This window comes from Scyliorhinus torazame, chromosome 22 (genome assembly GCF_047496885.1).
Source record: "Scyliorhinus torazame isolate Kashiwa2021f chromosome 22, sScyTor2.1, whole genome shotgun sequence".
NCBI classification, from domain to species: Eukaryota; Metazoa; Chordata; class Chondrichthyes; order Carcharhiniformes; family Scyliorhinidae; genus Scyliorhinus; species Scyliorhinus torazame.
Window position 1 is genome coordinate 35,989,684 of NC_092728.1, and position 21,370 is coordinate 36,011,053.

Genomic DNA, 21,370 nt, shown 5'->3' on the forward strand with positions numbered 1-21,370 from the left:
TGGAGGCAGTTTAGGCTGCACTTTAAATTGATGGCGGTCAGGGAGGGTACAGATTGGGGGAATCAGTGGTTTGGGCCAGGAAGGATGGATGCGAAGTTTGGGGGTTGGGAGCAGAAGGGTATCAGTAAAGTGAAGGATTTGTTCCTTGGTAGGTGAGTTGCAATTCTCGAAGAGTTCGGAGAGAAATACGGATTGACACCGAGAGGGTGGGGTTTAGGTATATGCAGCTGTGGGACTTCACAAGGAAAGTGTTCTCGACCTTCCCGATAGCACAGCTCCTTCGTTGTTGGAGGAAGTGTTATCAGCGGGGGGACTGGCGAAGGAAGTAGTCTCGACAATTTACAGGAGGATCCTGGAGAAGAATGGGGTGTCCATGGAGGGGATTCCGATGAACTGGAGATGGTGAACTGTGGTGTGAGGTGTTACGGAGGGTGAATGCCTCAACTTGTGTGAGGTTGGGGCTGATACTGATGAAGGTAGTGTATAGGGCCCACCTCACTAAATCAAGGATGAGCCGACTGTTCGAGGGGGTGGAGGATACCTGTGAGGGAGGGGCCCGCAAATCATGTTCACATGTTTTTGTCTTGTCCGAGACTAGAAAATCTTTGGAGGTCGATATTCAGGACAATTTCAGGGGTCCTCGGGGATGTAAAGCCCGGCTCCCCTGGAAGCCATATTCGGGGTATTGGACCAGCTCGAGCTGCAGTGGGGCATGGGGGCAGATGTCTTAATCTTTGCCTTGTTGATCGCTCAAAGGCGGATCTTGTTGGGTGGATATCAGCTTTTTCACCCTGTGCGCCTCAGTGTGGCGGGGGGGGGGGGGGGTGGATTTACTGGAGTTTTTGACCCAAGAGCAAAGTTCGAACTGAGGGGGGTGATTCTACAGTTGTTGGGGTTTTTTTATTATGCACTTTTGGGAATTGGTTACCGTTGACTGTTGGGGGGGAAGGTGGGGGGATGTCTTTGTTTGTTTGGGGGTTGCCTCGGTGTTATATTGTGAAAACGTTGAAAATTTGTTGAATACTATTTTTTTAAAAAGGAAGGGGACAATAGAGAACGAGAGTAAGCTTCAGGGAACTTAAAAATTGACGAAAGGTTTCTATAGGTATGTGAAGAGAAAAAGATAGGTGATGACAAATGTAGGTCACTTGCAGTCAGAAACCGGTGAATGTATAAGCGGGAACAAAGAAATGACTGAGCAACTAAACACGTACTTTGCTTCTGTCTTCACAAATCAGATAACAGAAATGTTGGGAAATACAGGATTAAGTGAGAGGGAGGAACTGAAGGCGATCAGTATTCATGGAGAAATGGTGTTGGAGAAAGTTATGGGATTGAAAGCTGATAAATCCTCAGGGCCTGATAATCTACATCCCAGAGTACTTAAGGCAGTGGCTCTGGAAATAGTGGATGCCTTTGTGGTCATCTTCCAGGATTGTATAGACTCTGGAACGGTTCCTGCAGATAGGAGAGTAACTAATGTAATTCCACTATTTAAAAATAGAGGTACAGGGAATTATAGACCAGTAAGCCGGATGTCGGTATTGGGGGAAAATTCTAGAATTCATTACCAAAGATTTTAAGCAGAGAACTTGGAAAATAGTGGCAGAATCGGACAGAGTCAGCATGGATTCTTAGAACATAGAACAAAGAATGATGCAGCGCAGTACAGGCCCTTCAGCCCACAATGTTGCACCGACATGGGAAGTCAAAAAACAAAAACCATCTAACCTACACTATGCCATTATCATCCATATGCTTATCCAATAAACTTTTAAATGCCCTCAATGTTGGCGAGTTCACTACTGTTGCAGGTAGGGCATTCCACGGCCTCACCACTCTTTGCGTAAAGAACCTACCTCTGAACTCTGTCCTATATCTATTACCCCTCAGTTTAAGGCTATGTCCCCTCGTGCTAGCCATTTCCATCCACGGGAGAAGGCTCTCACTGTCCACCCTATCTAACCCCCTGATCATTTTGTATGCCTCTATTAAGTCTCCTCTTAACCTTCTTCTCTCTAACGAAAACACCCTCAAGTCCATCAGCCTTTCCTCATAAGATTTTCCCTCCATACCAGGCAACAGCCTGGTAAATCTCCTCTGCACCCGCTCCAAAGCTACCACGTCCTTCCTATAATGCGGTGACCAGAACTGTACGCAATACTCCAGATGCGGCCGTACCAGAGTTTTGTACAGCTGCAACATGACCTCATGGCTCCGGGACTCAATCCCTCTACCAATAAAGGCCAACACTCCATAGTCCTTCTTCACAACCCTATCAACCTGGGTGGCAACTTTCAGGGATCTATGTACATGGACACCTAGATCCCTCTGCTCATCCACACTTCCAAGAACTTTACCATTAGCCAAATATTCCGCATTCCTGTTATTCCTTCCAAAGTGAATCACCTCACACTTCTCTACATTAAACTCCATTTGCCACCTCTCAGCCCAGCTCTGCAGCTTATCTATGTCCCTCTGTAACCTGTTACATCCTTCCGCACTGTCGACAACACCACCGACTTTAGTGTCGTCTGCAAATTTACTCACCCACCCTTCTGCGCCCTCCTCTAGGTCATTGATAAAAATGACAAGCAGCAATGGCCCCAGAACAGATCCTTGTGGTACGCCACTTGTAACTGAACTCCATACTGAACATTTCCCATCAACCACCACCCTCTGTCTTCTTTCAGCTAGCCAATTTCTGATCCACATCTCTAAATCACCCTCAATCCCCAGCCTCCGTATTTTCTGCAATAGCCTACCGTGGGGAACCTTATCAAACGCTTTACTGAAATCCATATACACCACATCAACTACTCTATACCCTCGTCTACCTGTTCAGTCACCTTCTCAAAGAACTCGATAAGGTTTGTGAGGCATGACCTACCCTTCACAAATCCTTGCTGACTATCCCTAATCATATTATTCCTATGTAGATGATTATAAATCTTGTCTCTTATAATCCCCTCCAAGACTTTACCCACAACAGACGTGAGGCTCACCGGTCTATAGTTGCTGGGGTTGTCTCTACTCCCCTTCTTGAACAAAGGGACCACATTTGCTATCCTCCAGTCCTCTGGCACTATTCCTGTAGCCAATGATGACATACAAATCAAAGCCAAAGGTCCAGCAATCTCTTCCCTGGCCTCCCAGAGAATCCTAGGATAAATCCCATCAGGCCCCGGGGACTTATCTATTTTCAGCCTGACAAGAATTGCCAACATTTCTTCCCTACGTACCTCAATTCTAATAGCCTGGGTCTCCGCATTCTCCTCCACAACATTATCTTTTTTCTGAGTGAATACTGACGAAAAATATTTGTTTAGTATCTCGCCTATCTCTTCAGACTCCACACACAACTTCCCATCCCTGTCCTTGACTGGCCCTACTCTTACCCTAGTCATGAATGGGAATTCCTACTTGACAAATCTACTGGAATTCTTCGAGGATATAACTAGTAGAGTCGACAAGGGGGAACCAGTGGATGTGATATATTTAGACTTTCAGAGGCTTTTGACAGTCCCGGTTAGGAGATTAGTGTGTAAAATTAAAGCGCATGGAATTAGGGGTAGTGTATTGAGATGGATAGAAAACTGGTTGGCAGACAGGAAATGAAAAGTAGGAATTAACAGGTCTTTTTTAAATTGGCAGGCAGTGACTAGTGGGATACCACTGGGGTCGGTGCTGGGACCCCAGCTCTTCACATATATATTAATGATTTAGATGAGGGCACAAAGTGTAATATCGCCAAAATCGCACATGACACCAAGTTGGGCGGGCGGGTGAGCTGTGACGAGGATGGAGAAATCCTTCATTGTGATTTGGACAAGGGCAGCATGGTTAGCACAATTGCTTCACAGCTCCAGGGTCCCAGATTTGATTCCCGGCTTGGGTCACTGTCTGTGCGGAGTCTGCACGTTCTCCCCGTGTGTGCGTGGGTTTCCTTCGGGTGCTCCGGTTTCCTCCCACTGTCCAAAGATGTGCAGGTTAGGTGGATTGGCCACGAAAAATTGCCCTTAGTGTTGGGTGGGGTTACTGGGTTATGGGGATAGGGTGGAGTTGTGGGCTTGGGTAGGGTGCTCTTTCCAAGAGCCGGTGTAGACCCGATGGGCTGAATGGCCTCCTGCACTGTAAATTCTATAATTCTATAAAAGTTGAGAGTGGGCAAATGAATGACAGATGCAGTATAATTTGGAGAATTGTGAGGTTATCCACTTTGGTAGCAAAAACGAGAAGGCAAACTATTATCTAAATGGCCATAAATTAGGAGAAGGGAATGTGCAACTAGACCTGAGTGTCCTACACCAGTCAGTGAAGGGAAGTGTGCAGGTACAACAGGCGGTAAGGAAAGCAAATGGTATGCTAGCCTTGATAACGAGGAGATTAGAGTACAGTAGCAGGGATATATTGCAGTTATACAAGGCTTTGGTGAGGCCACACCTGGAATATTGTGTGCAGTTTTGGTCTCCTTACAGTTGAGACCAAAACATTGAATGTTTTCAAGAAGCAGTTAGATATAGCACTTGGGGTGAAGGGGATCAAAGGATATGGTAGGAAAGCGGGAATAGGCTAATGAGTTAGATGATCAGGCACGATCATAATGAATGGCGGAGGGCCAAATGACCTCTACCTGCTCCTATTTTCTGTTTGTACGTATATCAGTGTTGTGGTGAGGGGTGTGGTATATATCAGTGTTACAGTGAGGAGTGTGGGCTATATCAGTGTTATAGTGAGGTGTATGGGATGGAAAGCACTGTTGCTTCACAGCGCCAGGGTTTCAGGTTCGATTCCCGGCTTGGGTCACTGTCTGCGGAGTCTGCACGTTGTCCTTGTGCGGTGTGGGTTTCCTCTCGGTGCTCCGGTTTCCTCCCACAAGTCCTGAAAGGCATGCTGTTAGGTAATTTGGACATTCTGAATTCTCCCTCTTGTGTACCCGAACAGGTGCCGGAATGTGGCAGCTAGGGGCTTTTCACAGCAACAACTTCATTGCAGTGTTAAAGTGTTAATGTAAGCCTACTTGAGACGATAAAGATTATTATTACATTATAATCTTTATTAGTGTTGCACTGCAATGAAGTTACTGTGAAAAGCCCCTAGTTGCCACATTCCGGCGCCTGTTCGGGTACGCTGAGGGAGAATTCAGAATGTCCTAACAAGCCATTTTCTCGGGATGCGTGGGAGGAAACCAGAGCACCCGGAGGAAACCTACGCAGACACCGGGGGAACGTGCAGACTCCACACAGACAGTGACCCAAGCTGGGAATTAAACCCGGGTCCTTGGTGCTGTGAAGCAACAGTGCTAATCACTGTGCCACCGTTCCGCCCTTATGGGATATGTCAGTGTCAGAATGAGGGGTATGGGATATGTGTTATTGTGACGGTTGGCATTGATGAGACCGTGTTATCGTTGAGGATTTTATATTGCTGACTGCTCATCCACTGCTTGTAATTTAATTGTGTTCAGATGGTTTCCTCAGTCGAGCTCAGTCCGCTGTCGGTTCAGGCACACACAGTGAGGTATCGTCCCTCCATCCCACCAAAGTAGGAGCGTTCCCATTCGCTCATCAGCTCGAAATGCAGGGGTCGTTGACAGAAGCTGCAAGTTGCTGAGGAGAGGGACTGCATGGGAAGCCCCACCTCCTTCCAAGCCTCAACCAGGCAATCTGGAAATAAACAAGATTCATTAGGAGAGGTGAGAGACTGGGGCTATTTTCGGTCTAACAGTGACAGCAAACAGGAGATTGAGTAGTCGGGGGGTGGGGGGCTTAGAGCTGATGGGGATTCTTTACGTGCAGTAACTTGGGATAAAATATTTCCCCTGTTGTGGGTCTGTAACTCTGATCAGTTTGAGATCATCACAAAAAAAATGTAAGGAAGAGAGGGAAGCATTATTTTACAGTTTTTAAACTGAAATTATTGACCAGATGTATGAAAGGAAAAGCCAGGATTACATTTAAAGTAAAAGTGGAAAAATGCAGGAACATGTCACCTGCTGAGCACTTCCCAAATTGTTTTAGTCACTGCTCATAGATCATAGAATTTACGGTGCAGAAGGAGGCCATTCGGCCCATCGAGTCTGCACCGGCTCTTGGAAAGAGCATCCTACCCAAGGGCAACACCTCCCCCCTATCCCCATAACCCAGTAACCCCACCCAACACTAAGTGCAATTTTGGACACTAAGGGCAATTTATCATGGCCAATCCACCTAACTTGCACATCTTTGGACTGTGGGAGGAAATCGGAGCACCCGGAGGAAACCCACGCACACACGGGGAGGATGTGCAGACTCCGCACAGACAATGACCCAAGCCGGAATCGAACCTGGGACCCTGGAGCTGTGAAGCAATTGTGCTATCCACAATGCTACCGTGCTGGTGATGGAAAATCAGGCAATCCATTTGTACACAGCAAGATCCCATGGAGAGTATAAACGGCAACACAATCTGCTTGTTTTCTGATGGTTGAGGAAAGAATTCCAACCCTCTGACACCACCAGAGATGTCCTGTCCTCTTCCAATAGTAGCCATTGGACCTTTGACATCCAACTGAATATGCAGACAGGACCTCCTGTCATCCTCATCCTGAGACAGTGCAGCGCTCCCATAGGTGTGCATTGAAGTTCTCCAATTTCGAGTGCAGCCCTGATCTGGAGCTGCAGCTGATGACATCAGTTGCCGACAAATGCATCAAATGGTATTGCCCTTTCTACTTTGGTAGACAATGTGATCTTGCAGAGAATGCAACTCTCCCACCGTAAAACCTCGAGCATTGATTTATTAATAACATGCTTGAGGGATGGAGCCTGGTCTTGTTCCTACAGCTCCTTTGCCCCAGCTCTCCTGATTCATGTTCTGGCTACCTGCATGGAGACGCGTGTCTACGTAGTAAATGGCCGAGTGCTACAAGTCCTCCTGCTCACATACAGAGAAGCCCCGAGAAAGTGGCCGTGAATTTGAAAGTCAAAAATTAATTCGGAGCCTGGGGACGCTGCCATCAGTTTAATTACTGAACTGCCCATAGAGGTCAGTGCCTCATCAGACACTAGAAAGCAACCCAGGGGTTTCCCTTTCCCCACTCCACTACACTGTTACTCACCCACAAAGTATTCCATCATCCGGGGTTCGTGATGTGGGGAGGGGGCAAGCCGGAGCAGCTCCTCTCCCCTGGGGACAGTCGGGTAGTTGATGGCCTGCACATAGATGTCATGTCGACTCATCATGATGTTGCAGATCTCAGTGTTCCTCGCAGCATCGCATACCTTCGGGAGAAGCAGCAGCCAGTCAAACCTGATTCATTTTGTCTTTCTCGAATCTTATCCTTCTAACAATGTGACCCTCCCATTATCCACACTGCTTGGTGTTTTTGCAGCCTTCAAACTACTGCTAATATCACCAGGCTGGTAATCTGAGGTCCACTGGTTCAGGTCCCACCACAACAAGAACATAGAACATAGAAAATACAGCACAGAACAGGCCCTTCGGCCCACGATGTTGTGCCGAACCTTTGTCCTAGATTAATCATAGATTATCATTGAATTTACAGTGCAGAAGGAGGCCATTCGGCCCTTTGAGTCTGCACCGGCTCCTGGAAAGAGTACCCTACCCAAACTCAACACCTCCACCCAACACCAAGGGCAATTTTGGACATTAAGGGCAATTTATCATTGGCCAATTCACCTAACCTGCACATCTTTGGACTGGGAGGAAACCGGAGCACCCGGAGGAAACCCACGCAGACACTGGGAGGACGTGCAGACTCCGCACAGACAGTGACCCAAGCCGGAATCGAACCTGGGACCCTGGAGCTGTGAAGCAATTGTGCTATCCACAATGCTACCATGCTGCTCTTAAGAACAAATAGATCATTTTATATATCATTTTACCGTAATCCATGTACCTATCCAATAGCTGCTTGAAGGTCCCTAATGTTTCCGACTCAACTACTTCCACAGGCAGTGAATTCCATGCCCCCACTACTCTCTGGGTAAAGAACCTACCTCTGATATCCCTCCTATATCTTCCACCTTTCACCTTAAATTTATGTCCCCTTGTAATGGTTTGTTCCACCCGGGGAAAAAGTCTCTGACTGTCTATCTATTCCCCTGATCATCTTATAAACCTCTATCAAGTCGCCCCTCATCCTTCTCCGTTCTAATGAGAAAAGGCCTAGCACCCTCAACCTTTCCTCGTAAGACCTACTCTCCATTCCAGGCAACATCCTAGTAAATCTCCTCTGCACCTTTTCCAAAGCTTCCACATCCTTCCTAACATGAGGCGACCAGAACTGCACACAGTACTCAGTGGCCGTACCAAGGTTTTGTACAGCTGCATCATCGCCCTCTGCTAATGAACGCTAGCACACCATAGGTCTTCTGCACAGCTCTATCCACTTGAGTGGCAACTTTCAAAGATCTATGAACATAGACCCCAAGATCTCTCTGCTCCTCCACATTGCCAAGAACCCTACTGTTAACCCTGTGTTCCGCATTCATATTTGTCCTTCCAAAATGGACAACCTCACACTTTTCAGGGTTAAACTCCATCTGCCACTTCTCAGCCCAGCTCTGCATCCTATCTATGTCTCTTTGCAGCCGACAACAGCCCTCCTCACTATCCACAACTCTACCAATCTTCGCATCGTCTGCAAATTTACTGACTCAATGACTTCTCCGCTTGCTCAGTTACCAGACCATCGATCCTAAAATTGCTCTTTATACTTGAACCTTTTCTCCTTGCTGCTCGGAGCTGTACAGGAGTAGTTCCCAGTTTTAATATGTCCTTTTAAAAAAAAAAAAAAAAATTCCAATCAAGGGGCAATTTAGTGTGGTCAATCCACCTACCCTGCACATTTGGGATGTGGGGGTGAGACCCATGCAGACACAGGGAGAATGTGCAAACCCCACATGGACAGTGACCCTGCGCCGGGATCGGACCCGGGTCCTCGGCGCTGTGAGGCAGCAGTGCTAACCAGTGTGCCACCCTGCAGCCCTGTGTCCCCTGTTTATATGTTTTCTTTCTTTAGTATTCTCCCTCTAACCTTGCTCTTCCTTCCCTTGCTGGGATTCATTGCCCTGTCATGTTTCCCTGTGTTCTGGCCTTGCTGGGATTCATTGCCCTGTCATGTTTCCCTGTGTTCTGGCGAGTGAAACTTTCCCTGACATTCAAGGATATTTCCGGTGTCGGAATCGAACTCTACTATCTTATCAGTAGGCCCCAGAATCCTGTAATCTGCGCTTTCACTTCGCCTTATACTGTTGGGAAATGGTGAACGGGAAGTCAGTTAAAGCCCTGAGCACCTTGGATGTCTTTCTGCTCCCACCCTTGGAGTACATGTGCCCCATGCTATTGTCAGTACACAGCATGTTACATTTGTCTGCGCTTAATTCATTTGCTGCCGACATGCTGAGTTGTAAACTCTGTCGAGCTTCCTAGATATAACAATTTAGTTTTCTTTCCTGTCAAACCGAGATACTGTGTGAAACATGTTATGCAGTGAGATTACCCTGTTACGTCTTTGTATCACTGGTTATACAGTGAGATTACCCTGCTACAGTTTTGTATCACTGGATATATAGTGTCAGGTGGTGCTGCCCAGCATATTGATCACTTACCCGTATTGGGATGATGTGGCTGGGGCATTTGATGACTGGCAGGCCTGCATCCATCAGCAGCTGTCGCATGTACTTGACATTGCGTTGGTGAGAACGGCGCAGCGCCTGACCTTCTTCGCTCTTTAAAGTACGTACAGACTCCAAGGCGCCGGCCAGTACCATTGGCGGCAGTGCTGTGGTGAAGATGAAGCCAGCCGCATAGGATCGTATTGTGTCAGTGAGCGCAGCTGTGCTGGCAATATAACCACCCACACAGCCAAAGGCTTTCCCTGGAAAGGAAACATTTACCATTCAATATCAGTCCTGCATGACCTGGAGAATAGCATTCCAGTTTCCATCTCTGCTTACTTTCTCTGGAGCCAATCTTTCCTTATCAGCAACTGTTCCGTCCCTCCCACACTTAGTTTTAGCCATGTTTGTGGGGTGTGCGTTGGTAGGGAGAGTGCCCATTAATATTGTTTCCAGGAGTGAACTACCATGAGTTAGTCTGGACAGTGAGCACCAGCAACCCATTCAATCATATCGCATCCGGACTGCTTTTGTTCTTTCCTTGGTGATCATGTAGCAGGCATCAACCAAGGGAAAATCGGGCACAGGAACCTGACCACCCTTCCAAGTCAGAGTTACTTTCTCTGCTGTAAGGAGAACAATCCAGCAGAGGGCAGTAGAGTGGAGCTGCTGATTGGCTGTTGCGGGGAAAATCTGCATCAGTGCATTGCTGTCTGTGCGGAGTCTGCCTATCCTTCCCGTGTGTGCGTGGGTTTCCTCCGGGTGCTCCAGTTTCCTCCCACAGTCCAAAGATGTACAGGTTAGGTGGATTAGAACATAGAACATAGAAAAATACAGCACAGAACAGGCCCTTCGGCCCACGATGTTGTGCCGAACCTTTGTCCTAGATTAATCATAGATTAACATTGAATTTACAGTGCAGAAGGAGGCCATTCGGCCCTTTGAGTCTGCACCGGCTCTTGGAAAGAGCACCCTACCCAAACTCAACACTTCCACCCAACACCAAGGGTAATTTGGACATTAAGGGCAATTTATCATTGGCCAATTCACCTAACCCACACATCTTTGGACTGTGGGAGGAAACCGGAGCACCCGGAGGAAACCCACGCAGACACGGGGAGGACGTGCAGACTCCGCACAGACAGTGACCCAAGCCGGAATCTAACCTGGGACCCTGGAGCTGTGAAGCAATTGTGCTATCCACAATGCTACCGTGCTGCCCTTGAGAACAAATAAATCTACACTATCATTTTACTGTAATCCATATACCTATCCAATAGCTGCTTGAAGGTCCCTAATGTTTCCGACTCAATTACTTCCACAGGCAGTGCATTCCATGCCCCCACTACTCTCTGGGTAAAGAACCTACCTCTGATATCCCTCCTATATCTTCCACCTTTCACCTTAAATTTATGTCCCCTTGTAATAGTTTGTTCCACCCGGGGAAAAAGTCTCTGACTGTCTACTCTATCTATTCCCCTGATCATCTTATAAACCTCTATCAAGTCGCCCCTCATCCTGCTCCATTCTATTGAGAAAAGGCCTAGCACCCTCAACCTTTCCTCGTAAGACCTACTCTCCATTCCAGGCAACATCCTGGTAAATCTTCTTTGCACCTGGCCATGATAAATTGCCCTCAGTGTCCAAAAATTGCCCTTAGTGTTGGGTGGGGTTACTGGGTTATGGCGATAGGGTGGAGGTGTTGACCTTGGGTAGGGTGCTCTTTCCAAGAGCCGGTGCAGACTCGATGGGCCGAATGGCCTCCTGCACTGTAAATTCTATGATTGCAGTCACCGTAACTTGAAGGTGTTTGTGGAGGAGCTGTTGTCAATTGACGGTTATACCCGAAACACTTCTTCAGTGTTTTCCTCCCTCCCTCCTCCGCTAACCAAAAAAAAGGACAAATCACTGTAAGGATCCCAGCCGAGTAAAGATCAAGAGGGAGACTCGAGGGCAGGTAGAAGTAGAAAGAAGTTGAACCATGACGTCACAGCCTGCAGGTAAGTGATTGGCTGGTGACTGGTAAGTAGTTTTTCTTTTCCCTGAGGTGTTATCGTGCGGGGCGCAGTGGTTGCTGAGTGAGTGCTTGCTGAGAAGGGGAGTAAACTTTTTAAACTTACTGTTGGGAGTTTCCAGCTGAATCCGGTCGGAGTGAGGACAGAGTGACTGCAGTGTAAGTAGTAAAGATTTAAATTGTTTGCACAGGCCCATAACAGCTGATTACTGTTCTTGCGTGGGGCGTAGTCGTTGCTGGTTAATTGTTTTATTTTTACCTGTATTAAGGGCAGCACGGTAGCCTTGTGGATAGCACAATTGCTTCACAGCTCCAGGGTCCCAGGTTCGATTCCGGCTTGGGTCACTGTCTGTGCGGAGTCTGCACATCCTCCCCGTGTGTGCGTGGGTTTCCTCCGGGTGCTCCGGTTTCCTCCCACAGTCCAAAGATGTGCGGGTTAGGTGGATTGGTCATGATAAATTGCCCTTAGTGTCCAACATTGCCCTTAGTGTTGGGTGGGGTTACTGGGTTATGGGGATAGGGTGGAGGTACTGAACTTGGGTAGGGTGCTCTTTCCAAGAGCCGATGCAGACTCGATGGGCCGAATGGCCTCCTTCTGCACTGTAAATTCTATGATTCTATGATTCTAAGTTGGGCAGTTTCTAAACCATCGACACTACACCTGTAGTGTCCACTTGTAGGAAAAACTAGAAGCAGAGGACGCAATCTCAGACTAAAGGGACGATCCTTTAAAACCGAGATGAGGAGGAATTTCTTCATCCAGAGGGTGGTGAATCTGTGGACCACCAGCAGAAGGCTGTGGAGGCCAAATCACTGAGTGTCTTTAAGACAGAGACAGAGGTTTTTGATCAAGATGAGGATCAGGGGTTATGGGGAGAAGGCAGGAGAATGGGGATGAGAAAATATCAGCAATGATTGAATGTCGGAGCAGACTCGATGGGCCGAATGGCCTAATTGTGCTCCTATGTCTTATGGTCTTATTCTTATTCCGGTGCCTTCCGATATTCTTACCCAAGGTTTTTTTTCTAGAGAGATTGACCGTCTTGTGACTGGGTTTATTTGGACAGGTAAGTGTGCAAGGAACAGCAGGACGTTGATCCAGAGGGAGAGACAGATGTTCAATACTATTATTCAGCTACCGCTGAAAAGTGGACGCCAGAGTGGTTTGGAGATTCAGATGAGCTTTGGGTTCGGACGGAAGCAGAGTCTGTGATGGGAGCAGGCCGAGTGGTGCTGGTATTAGCTCCATTACCAGTGGTACCAAAGAAATACTCCTCTAACTTGATAGTAGTAGCCATGGTAAAAATCTGGAGGCAACTCCACTATCATTTTAATTTGAGGGCCACCTGTAGGTCGACCCCGACCTGTGCGAATCAGTTCTTCGATCCTGCTAGGTTGGTTGTGAAATTTAGGGAATGGAAGGATAGAAGTTTAGGGAAAGTGGGAGATTTATTGTCAGAAGCTCGGTTCGCTAGCGAACTGAAATAAAAGTAAGGGCTCACAGATGCAGATGGGTTCAGGTCACGCAGTTGTGTCGAAAAGTACTTTTCATCCTTTCCGATGAAGCAGCCTTCTACGTTGCTCGAGAGGATCTTATCCTGCTCTAGTTAAGAGGTGGGTATATACCAGCATATGATGAGGAGATTTGCTCTGTTGTGGGTGTGAAGGCAAAGTGGATGGAGGAGTTAGGGTCCGCTCTTGGAAGAGGATGTTTGGAGTGAGGCATTGAGGAGGTTGAATTCAACCTCGTCCTGTGCTAGGCTGCGTCTCATCCAGCTGAAAGTGGTGTTCCGAGCACACCTTACAAAGGCTAGAATGAGTCGATTTTTTGAAGGGGTGGATGATGGATGTGATCGGTGTCTGGGGGCCTGGCACATAATGCGCACATGTTCTGCTCGTGCTCAAAACTGGCAGACCTCTGGGTCCTTCCTCTCGCCAATCCTGAACACTGGGTTGGAGCCTTGCCCATTGGTGGTGATTTGTGGGGTTTCGGTTATGCTGGAACTCCGGACAGGGGATGGAGGAAGATGTTTTGGCCATTGCCTCACTGGTGGCAAGGAGGCAGATCCTATTGGGCTGGAGGTTGATTACACCACCAAACGCCTTTGCATGGCTGGGTGACTTGACTTCGTTCTTACATCTTGAAAAGGTTAAGTTTACCATGAGAGGGTTAGTGGAACGGTTTTACTGCAGATGGCGGCTGTTTATATTGTAGATTAAAGAGCTGTTTGCTGTTGGGGTGGTGGGGGGGGGGAGGGATGACTTAGTAACTAAGTTTTACTGTTGTAAGGGAAGAGGATTCTTACTGTTTAATTGTTTTGTGTTTTTGTAGGTTTTGTATCAATTATTAAACGGTTTTAATCATTTTTTAAAAATTAATCTGCAATCTTAGCACTGCTACCTCAGCGCCAGGAACCCTGGTTCAATTCCAGCCTTGTATGACTGTGGAGTTTACACTTTCTCCCCGTGTCTGGGTGGGTTTCCTCCAGCTGCTCTGGTTTTCCTTCCAAGGCCCAAAGATGTGAAGATTAGGTGGATTGGCCATGCTAAATTGCCCCTTTGTGCCCCAAAATTTGCAGGTTAGGTGGGGTTGTGGGGTATAGGGTGGGGAGATGGGCGTAGGTAGGGTGTTCTGTCAAGAGGGTTGGTGCTGACTTGATGGACAATCAAAACTATTTCGGCTCTAGGGATTTTGCAGTTCTAATTCTGTCTTGTCCATTTCACTGGTCTGTTTTGACCTGAAGCCCCTCGCTGTACGCCATACTGTTAATATTTCAGACTATATTGCAAACTTCGAAAGTCATACTGTATACCCAAGACTAGACTATGAATACATGTCGTTCTTGTGGATGTGGGCGTCGCTGGCTAGGCCAGCATTTATTGCCCATCCCTAATTGCCCTTTAACTGAGAAACTTACTAGGCCATTTCAGAGAGGGTCAGTTAATAGTCAACAACATCGCTATGTGGGTCTGGAGTCACAAAGGCCAGAGCGGGTAAGGACAGCAGATTTCCTTCCTTGAAGGACATTAGTGAACTAGATTAATTTTACGACAATTGGCAATGGTTTCATGGTTACCATTATACTTTTAATTCCATATTTTTGTTGAATTCAAATTTCACCATCTGCATTGGCAGGATTCCGAACCCAGGACCCCAGAGCATTACCTGGGATCTCTGCATTACTATCCAGTGACAATACTACAACATCACCACCTACCCTGTGGTCCTAACACTGCACCCAAGGAAACACCCCTGCATTACTCTCATTCCCACCAAAAGTCTGAAAACAAGCTATGAAACTATAGTTGCCATAGTCCTAGATGACCATAGGTTGCTTTCCCCTTTGGGAGGGAGAGCTGACTGGTGGTGATTTAACCTGAGGATCACCACACCTCGGGCGAGGGGCAAGGTTGAGAAGACTGACCTTCATGAATAAACTTAGCCAGTACGAGATATGAACCCGTACTGCTAACCTCACTCTGCGTCACAAACCAGTTGCCTAGCAAAATTAGTGAAACTGGCCCCCACAATCAAACTATTCACCACTTTACTCTGCGTCCTGTCCTTTAGACAAACTATTCACCACTACACTCTGCTTCCTGTCCTTTAGACAATCAAACTATTTACCACGACACTCTGCTTCCTGATCTTTACATAATGAAACTATTTACCGCTGCACTCTGCAGTCCTTTACACAATCAAACTATTCATCTCTCCACTCTGCTTCCAGTCCTTTACTGGAAGCCTAACACTTTGCTTTGCTATATTGTGCCTTGATGAATCAAACTATTCATCACTAAACTCTGCTTCCTGTCCTTTGGTCAATCAAACTATTCACCACTACACGCTTCTTTCCTGTCCTTTCTGTCCTTTAGTCAATCAAACTATTTATCACTACATTCTGCTTCCAGTCCTTTACACAAACTATTCACCACTACACTCTGCTTCCTGTTCTTTAGTCAAGCAAACTATTCATCACTATATTCTGCTTCCTGTCCTTTTTGTTGCTGAGAAAGAGTCAGGCTGCTGATACTTTCTGTCCTTCGCTTATTTGGACAAATGCAAGATTTCAAAAATACAATTTCTATTGCATGAGAAAAGCAAGCGGACTGTAGTTGAGGCATTGCCATGGGGAAATTAACTTGGGAATTTCACCAAGCTTTTGTTTAAATTCAAAAAAGGAAATCTTGCCTTTCGCCTGCCAACCTTTGACTCTCCAGAGTGCAGAAGGAGGCCATTCGGCCCATGAAGTCTGCACCGACCCTCCGAAAGTGAGGGCTACTCTCCTGCTTAATGCATGTAACCCCGTGCATTGATCATGGCCACTCCACCTTACCTGCACATCTTTGGACTGCTTCTGCAGTTGAGTGTTTTCAGATTTTAGTTTTCCCTATTCTTTTCCATGACTATTTGAAATGTAACTACATTGTGATCACTTTAGCCCAAGTACTCCCCCACTGAAATATCCTCCAATTCATTCGCCAGCGCTTAGAACATAGAACAATACAGCGCAGTACAGGCCCTTCGGCCCACGATGTTGCACCGAAACAAAAGCCATCTAACCTACACGATGCCATTATCATCCATATGTTTATCCAATAAACTTTTAAATGCCCTCAATGTTGGCGAGTTCACTACTGTAGCAGGTAGGGCATTCCACGGCCTCACTACTCTTTGCGTAAGGAACCTACCTCTGACCTCTGTCCTATATCTATTACCCCTCAGTTTAAAGCTATGTCCCCTTGTGCCAGCCATATCCATCCGCGGGAGAAGGCTCTCACTGTCCACCCTATCCAACCCCCTGATCATTTTGTATGCCTCTATTAAGTCTCCTGTTAACCTTCTTCTCTCCAACGAAAACAACCTCGAGTCCATCAGCCGTTCCTCATAAGATTTTCCCTCCATACCAGGCAACATCCTGGTAAATCTCCTCTGCACCCGCTCCAAAGCCTCCACGTCCTTCCTATAATGCGGTGACCAGAACTGTACGCAATACTCCAAATGCGGCCGTACCAGAGTTCTGTACAGCTGCAACATGACCTCCCGACTCCGGAACTCAATCCCTCTACCAATAAAGGCCAACACTCCATAGGCCTTCTTCACAACCCTATCAACCTGGGTGGCAACTTTCAGGGATCTATGTACATGGACACCTAGATCCCTCTGCTCATCCACACTTTCAAGAACTTTACCATTAGCCAAATATTCTGCATTCCTGTTATTCCTTCCAAAGTGAATCACCTCACACTTCTCTACATTAAACTCCATTTGCCACCTCTCAGCCCAGCTCTGCAGCTTATCTATATCCCTCTGTAACCTGCTACATCCTTCCACACTATCGACAACACCACCGACTTTAGTATCGTCTGCAAATTTACTCACCCACCCTTCTGCGCCTTCCTCTAGGTCATTGATAAAAATGACAAACAGCAACGGCCCCAGAACAGATCCTTGTGGTACTCCACTTGTGACTGTACTCCATTCTGAACATTTCCCATCAACCACCACCCTCTGTCTTCTTTCAGCTAGCCAATTTCTGATCCACATCTCTAGATCACCCTCAATCCCCAGCCTCTGTATTTTTTGCAATAGCCTACCGTGGGGAACCTTATCAAACGCTTTGCTGAAATCCATATACACCACATCAACTGCTCTACCCTCGTCTACCTGTTCAGTCACCTTCTCAAAGAACTCAATAAAGTTTGTGAGGCATGGCCTACCCTTCACAAAGCCATGCTGACTATCCCTGATCATATTATTCCTATCTAGATGATTATAAATCTTGTCTCTTATAATCCCCTCCAAGACTTCTTCCTTCATTGTTGGGCTGGAAACATACTAATCAATAAACTTATTTTGTATACATTTTAGAAATTCCTCTCCTTATTTTTGTACTGTTGTTTTCCCTTTGTTACTTCCTATTCCATTAGAATAATTTCATCACTGCTCTAATCATCTTTACATTTTCCTGTGGATTTTCACATCTGTATTTTTCTCACTATTTAATGACCATCACTGATCAGTGCGATAATCCCACGACTGTTCATTAATTTAACGAATAGATTCTGAATTTAAACCTTCAAGTACATGTTCCTTTCCAATGCAACTTCAATCAATAGTGGTGTCCCTCCCTCATTTTTTTCCTTCCTTTCCTGAACACCTTGAGCCAAGAATATTAAATTCCCAATCTTCTCCTTGTTTGTGCCAGGTGTTCATGAGTGGTGCCGTATCATAGTTCCATCGCCAACCTTATTCACTGCAGATACATGCCAAACTTCCTTTCATCTGCTTTGTTCTTGCCCTATCTAAAAAACGAGCCCTGAGCCTCAACGGCGTGCAAAATGCAAATGTGATGCTGACTCACCGAGTGTTCCTGATAGGATGTCTATTTTGTGCATGATGCCATCCCGCTCTCCAATCCCAGCTCCATGAGTTCCGTACAGACCAACCGCGTGCACCTCGTCGACAAAGGTGATGGCTCCATATTTGTGAGCAACATCACACAGCTCCTCCAATGGACAGATACCACCTGAGTTACAGGGAGTGACCATTTAATGGCTGGTTTCAAAAACTCTACAGTCACACAGTAAATTACCCCTATTTATATGAATAGTAGTTCTGTACAGTTGCAGTGAATGATATTTAGCATGAATAAACAACACCACAAATGGGCGGCACTGTGGCACAGTAGTTAGCACTGCTGCCTCACAGCGCCAGGGACCCAGTTTTGATTCCAGCTTCAGATGACTGTGTGGATTTGCACCTTCTCCCATGCCTGTGTGGGTTACCTCCGGGTGCTTCGGTTTCCTCCCACAGTTCAAAGATGTGCAGGACAGTCCATGTCCAAAATTCAGCACGAGCTGGACAATATCCAGGCTTGGGCTGACAAGTAGCAAGTTATGAGCCTACCATGGGGAACCTTATCAAATGCCTTACTGAAATCCATATACACCACATCCACTGCCTGACCTTCATCAATGTGTCTCAATGGCATTACCATCACTGAATCCCCCACAATCAACATCCGACCATTGATCCAAAACTGAACTGGACTCTCCATACTGTGGCTACCAGAGCATGTCATAGGCCAGGAATCCTATAGCGAGCAACTTATCTCCTGACCCCCCCCCCCACACACACACACACCACCACCCCCTCAAACGTCTGGCCACCATCTGCAAGGCACAAGTCAGGAGTGTAATGAAATACTCTCCACTTGCCTGGATGAGTGCAGCTCCAACAACACTCGAAGCCCAACACCATCCAGAACAAAACAATTTTCTTAATTGCTACACCCACAAACATTCAATCCCTCCATCATCTACGAGCAGAGACAGCCGTGCGTACCATCTGCAAAATGCACTGCAGGAACTCACCAAGGTTCCTTGGGCAGCACCGTCCAAGCCCACAACCACTTCCATCGAGAAACACTAGCACCACCCACCTCCCAGGTCACTCTACCTTGACTTGGAAATATATCACCGTTCCTTCACTCGCAGGGTCAAAATCCTGGAACTCCTTCCCTAAAGGGCAGCATGGTAGCATTGTGGATAGCACAATTGCTTCACAGCTCCAGGGTCGATTCCGGCTTGGGTCACTCTCTGTGCGAAGTCTGTGTGGGTTTCCTCCGGGTGCTCCGGTTTCCTCCCACAGTCCAAAGATGTGCAGGTTAGGTGGATTGGCCATGATAAATTGCCCTGAGTGTCCAAAATTGCCCCTAGTGTTGGGTGGGGTTACTGGGTTATGGGGATAGGGTGGAGGTGTTGACCTTGGGTAGGGTGCTCTTTCCAAGAGCCGGTGCAGACTCGATGGGCCAAATGGCCTCCTTCTGCACTGTAAATTCTATGATCTATGAAAATCATTGTGTGTGTGTACCTACACAATAGGGGACTGCAGCATTTCAAGAAGGCAACTCACTGCCACCTCTGAAGGGCAACTAGGGATGCGCAGTAAATGCTGGCTTAACCAGCGACGCCCAACTCCAGCAAATGAATAAAACAAAGTTAGGTGCATTGGCCATGCTAAATTGCCCCAAAATGTCCAAAGATTAGGTGGGGTTACAGAGATGGGGCATGGGCCTAGGTACGATGCTCTTTCGTAGGGTCAGTGCTGATTCGATGGACTGAATGGCCACCTTCTGCACCGTCGGGATTCCATGAACAGCTCTGTGCGTTAGACAATAAGTTCCATTCCTTTTCTGAATAAATCTTTTATGTACAGGGTGGAATGCTATTAACCCTGTGAAATGTGGGAAATGCATTGTCACGGCATCATCCTCCTTGATACCCGTTTGCAATCTAGTGGAGTTCCCAGACTAGGAGGCTGAGCAACAGCTGATTGACCCACATTCCATCTCCGAACAGCCTTATATAGATACTGAGGCCAGTTACAGTACAGGCCCTTTGGCCCAGGCAATCATTTCTCTGGCAGAAGTCATGTGATTTTAACAGATAGCAGATACCCTCGGCCCACCCCGTAGCTAAAGGCAGTATTGCTCTGGCTGAGAAGCTGGACTTCCCGAGTTCTCAGTCAGATAGAGATAAGACTTTCACCATATAATCTAGGCTGATTCCCAGTGCATTACTGAGGGAGTGCTGCACCCTTGGAAGCGTCACCTTTTGAACGTTTACCTGCTCGGTTGGATATTAACAATCTCACAGCTACTATTTCAAATTTTAAAGAACAGACTTTTTTTCCCAGTGACCCCGAGGTCAGGTTCTTCTGTCAACCAAAACCAGTTAAACTGACTACCTGACCACCCATTTCAAAATCTGTTGTGGAAGCTTGGTGAGCTCAAATTTACTACTTCACTTCTACCACTGCACTTTGACGTAAACTAATTGGCTGTGAAACTCCTTGGAATGTTGAGTGTCATAAAAGGTTTTACAGAAATGCAAGTTCTTCCTTTTCCTTGTGATTCACGAGGGGCCAATTATTAGTTTTTGGACCCTCTGCGACCTGTTAAGGTAATCGGGAAATGTGTCACAACTTTCAGCTCAGAAGAATGGTGAGGAGCAACCTGCCAACATCTCTGGTTTTTGCCACCACTGAGCAAGGCGATCTGTAAAATTGCACCCCTCCAAAATGGTGAAAGGTTGATTCTAACATATGCAAATTGCTAGATGATAATAGAGCTTTTTTTAGCATTTGAATGGTTTTGGGTATGATCGCGTTTGAGGTTAACAATCTATTCAGTGGTTTGTAAATGGTTGTGATGCCACCAGGAGTGAATCTCTTGGGGCAGAGGTTCAATGTATGAGTGATGTCCTGTCATGGATGGCCACAGTTACAGTTTGATCTGTTTCTCGTGTTTCACTTGTGGAGCATTGTACAGATTTTCCATGGAAGGTTGAACCATGGGACTTCCATCAGAGATTGGGGCATCAGAGACTGGGGCTGATAACTATTCACACCGATCTATTTTCATCATTTAGTCTGCAACAAACTCAGACCTAGAATCAGTGCAGAAGGAGGCCATGTTGTCCCAGTAACCTAACCTACACATCTTGGGGATAATAGACTGAGGGGCAATTTAGCACAGCCAGAACACCTAATCTACACATCTTTTGACTGAGGAAACTGCAGCCCTGAAGGAAACCCACACAGCCACTGGGAAAACATGTAAACTCTACACAGTCATCCAAGGTTGGAATCAAACCCGGATCCCTGGTGCGGTGGTGCAGCAGTGCTCACCACTGTGCCAACACGAGTTGTGGAAAACCCCAGTGATGA

General features: G+C 46.8%; 2 protein-coding genes across 7 annotated transcripts in view; one reads left to right on the forward strand and one right to left on the reverse strand.

Annotated features, from left to right (window-relative positions):
• LOC140399006 (coiled-coil domain-containing protein 115-like) overlaps window positions 1-21,370 on the forward strand; it is a 69,606-nt gene that overhangs the window by 27,170 nt on the left and 21,066 nt on the right. For 2 of the 5 annotated variants that reach the window (XM_072488049.1, XM_072488050.1), the window contains exon 6: window positions 12,667-12,865. The exons of the other annotated variants lie outside the window; for them this stretch is intronic. In XM_072488049.1, coding sequence (XP_072344150.1) covers window positions 12,667-12,850 — 184 coding nt within the window. In that variant the 3' untranslated portion in view covers window positions 12,851-12,865. Of the gene's footprint in view, window positions 1-12,666; window positions 12,866-21,370 lie in introns of those variants that run through there. 5 annotated transcript variants of the gene reach the window in all.
• Window positions 3,890-21,370, reverse strand: part of LOC140399005 (5-aminolevulinate synthase, erythroid-specific, mitochondrial-like) — a 72,281-nt gene continuing 54,800 nt past the window's right edge. The window contains exons 8-11 of one of the 2 annotated variants that reach the window (XM_072488047.1): window positions 18,003-18,167; window positions 9,615-9,883; window positions 7,100-7,262; window positions 3,892-5,666 (exon numbers count right to left, since the gene is read on the reverse strand). In XM_072488047.1, the coding sequence (XP_072344148.1) occupies window positions 5,503-5,666; window positions 7,100-7,262; window positions 9,615-9,883; window positions 18,003-18,167 (761 nt within the window). In that variant the 3' untranslated portion in view covers window positions 3,892-5,502. Of the gene's footprint in view, window positions 5,667-7,099; window positions 7,263-9,614; window positions 9,884-18,002; window positions 18,168-21,370 lie in introns of both variants that reach the window. The other variant, XM_072488048.1, reaches the window with a different exon arrangement.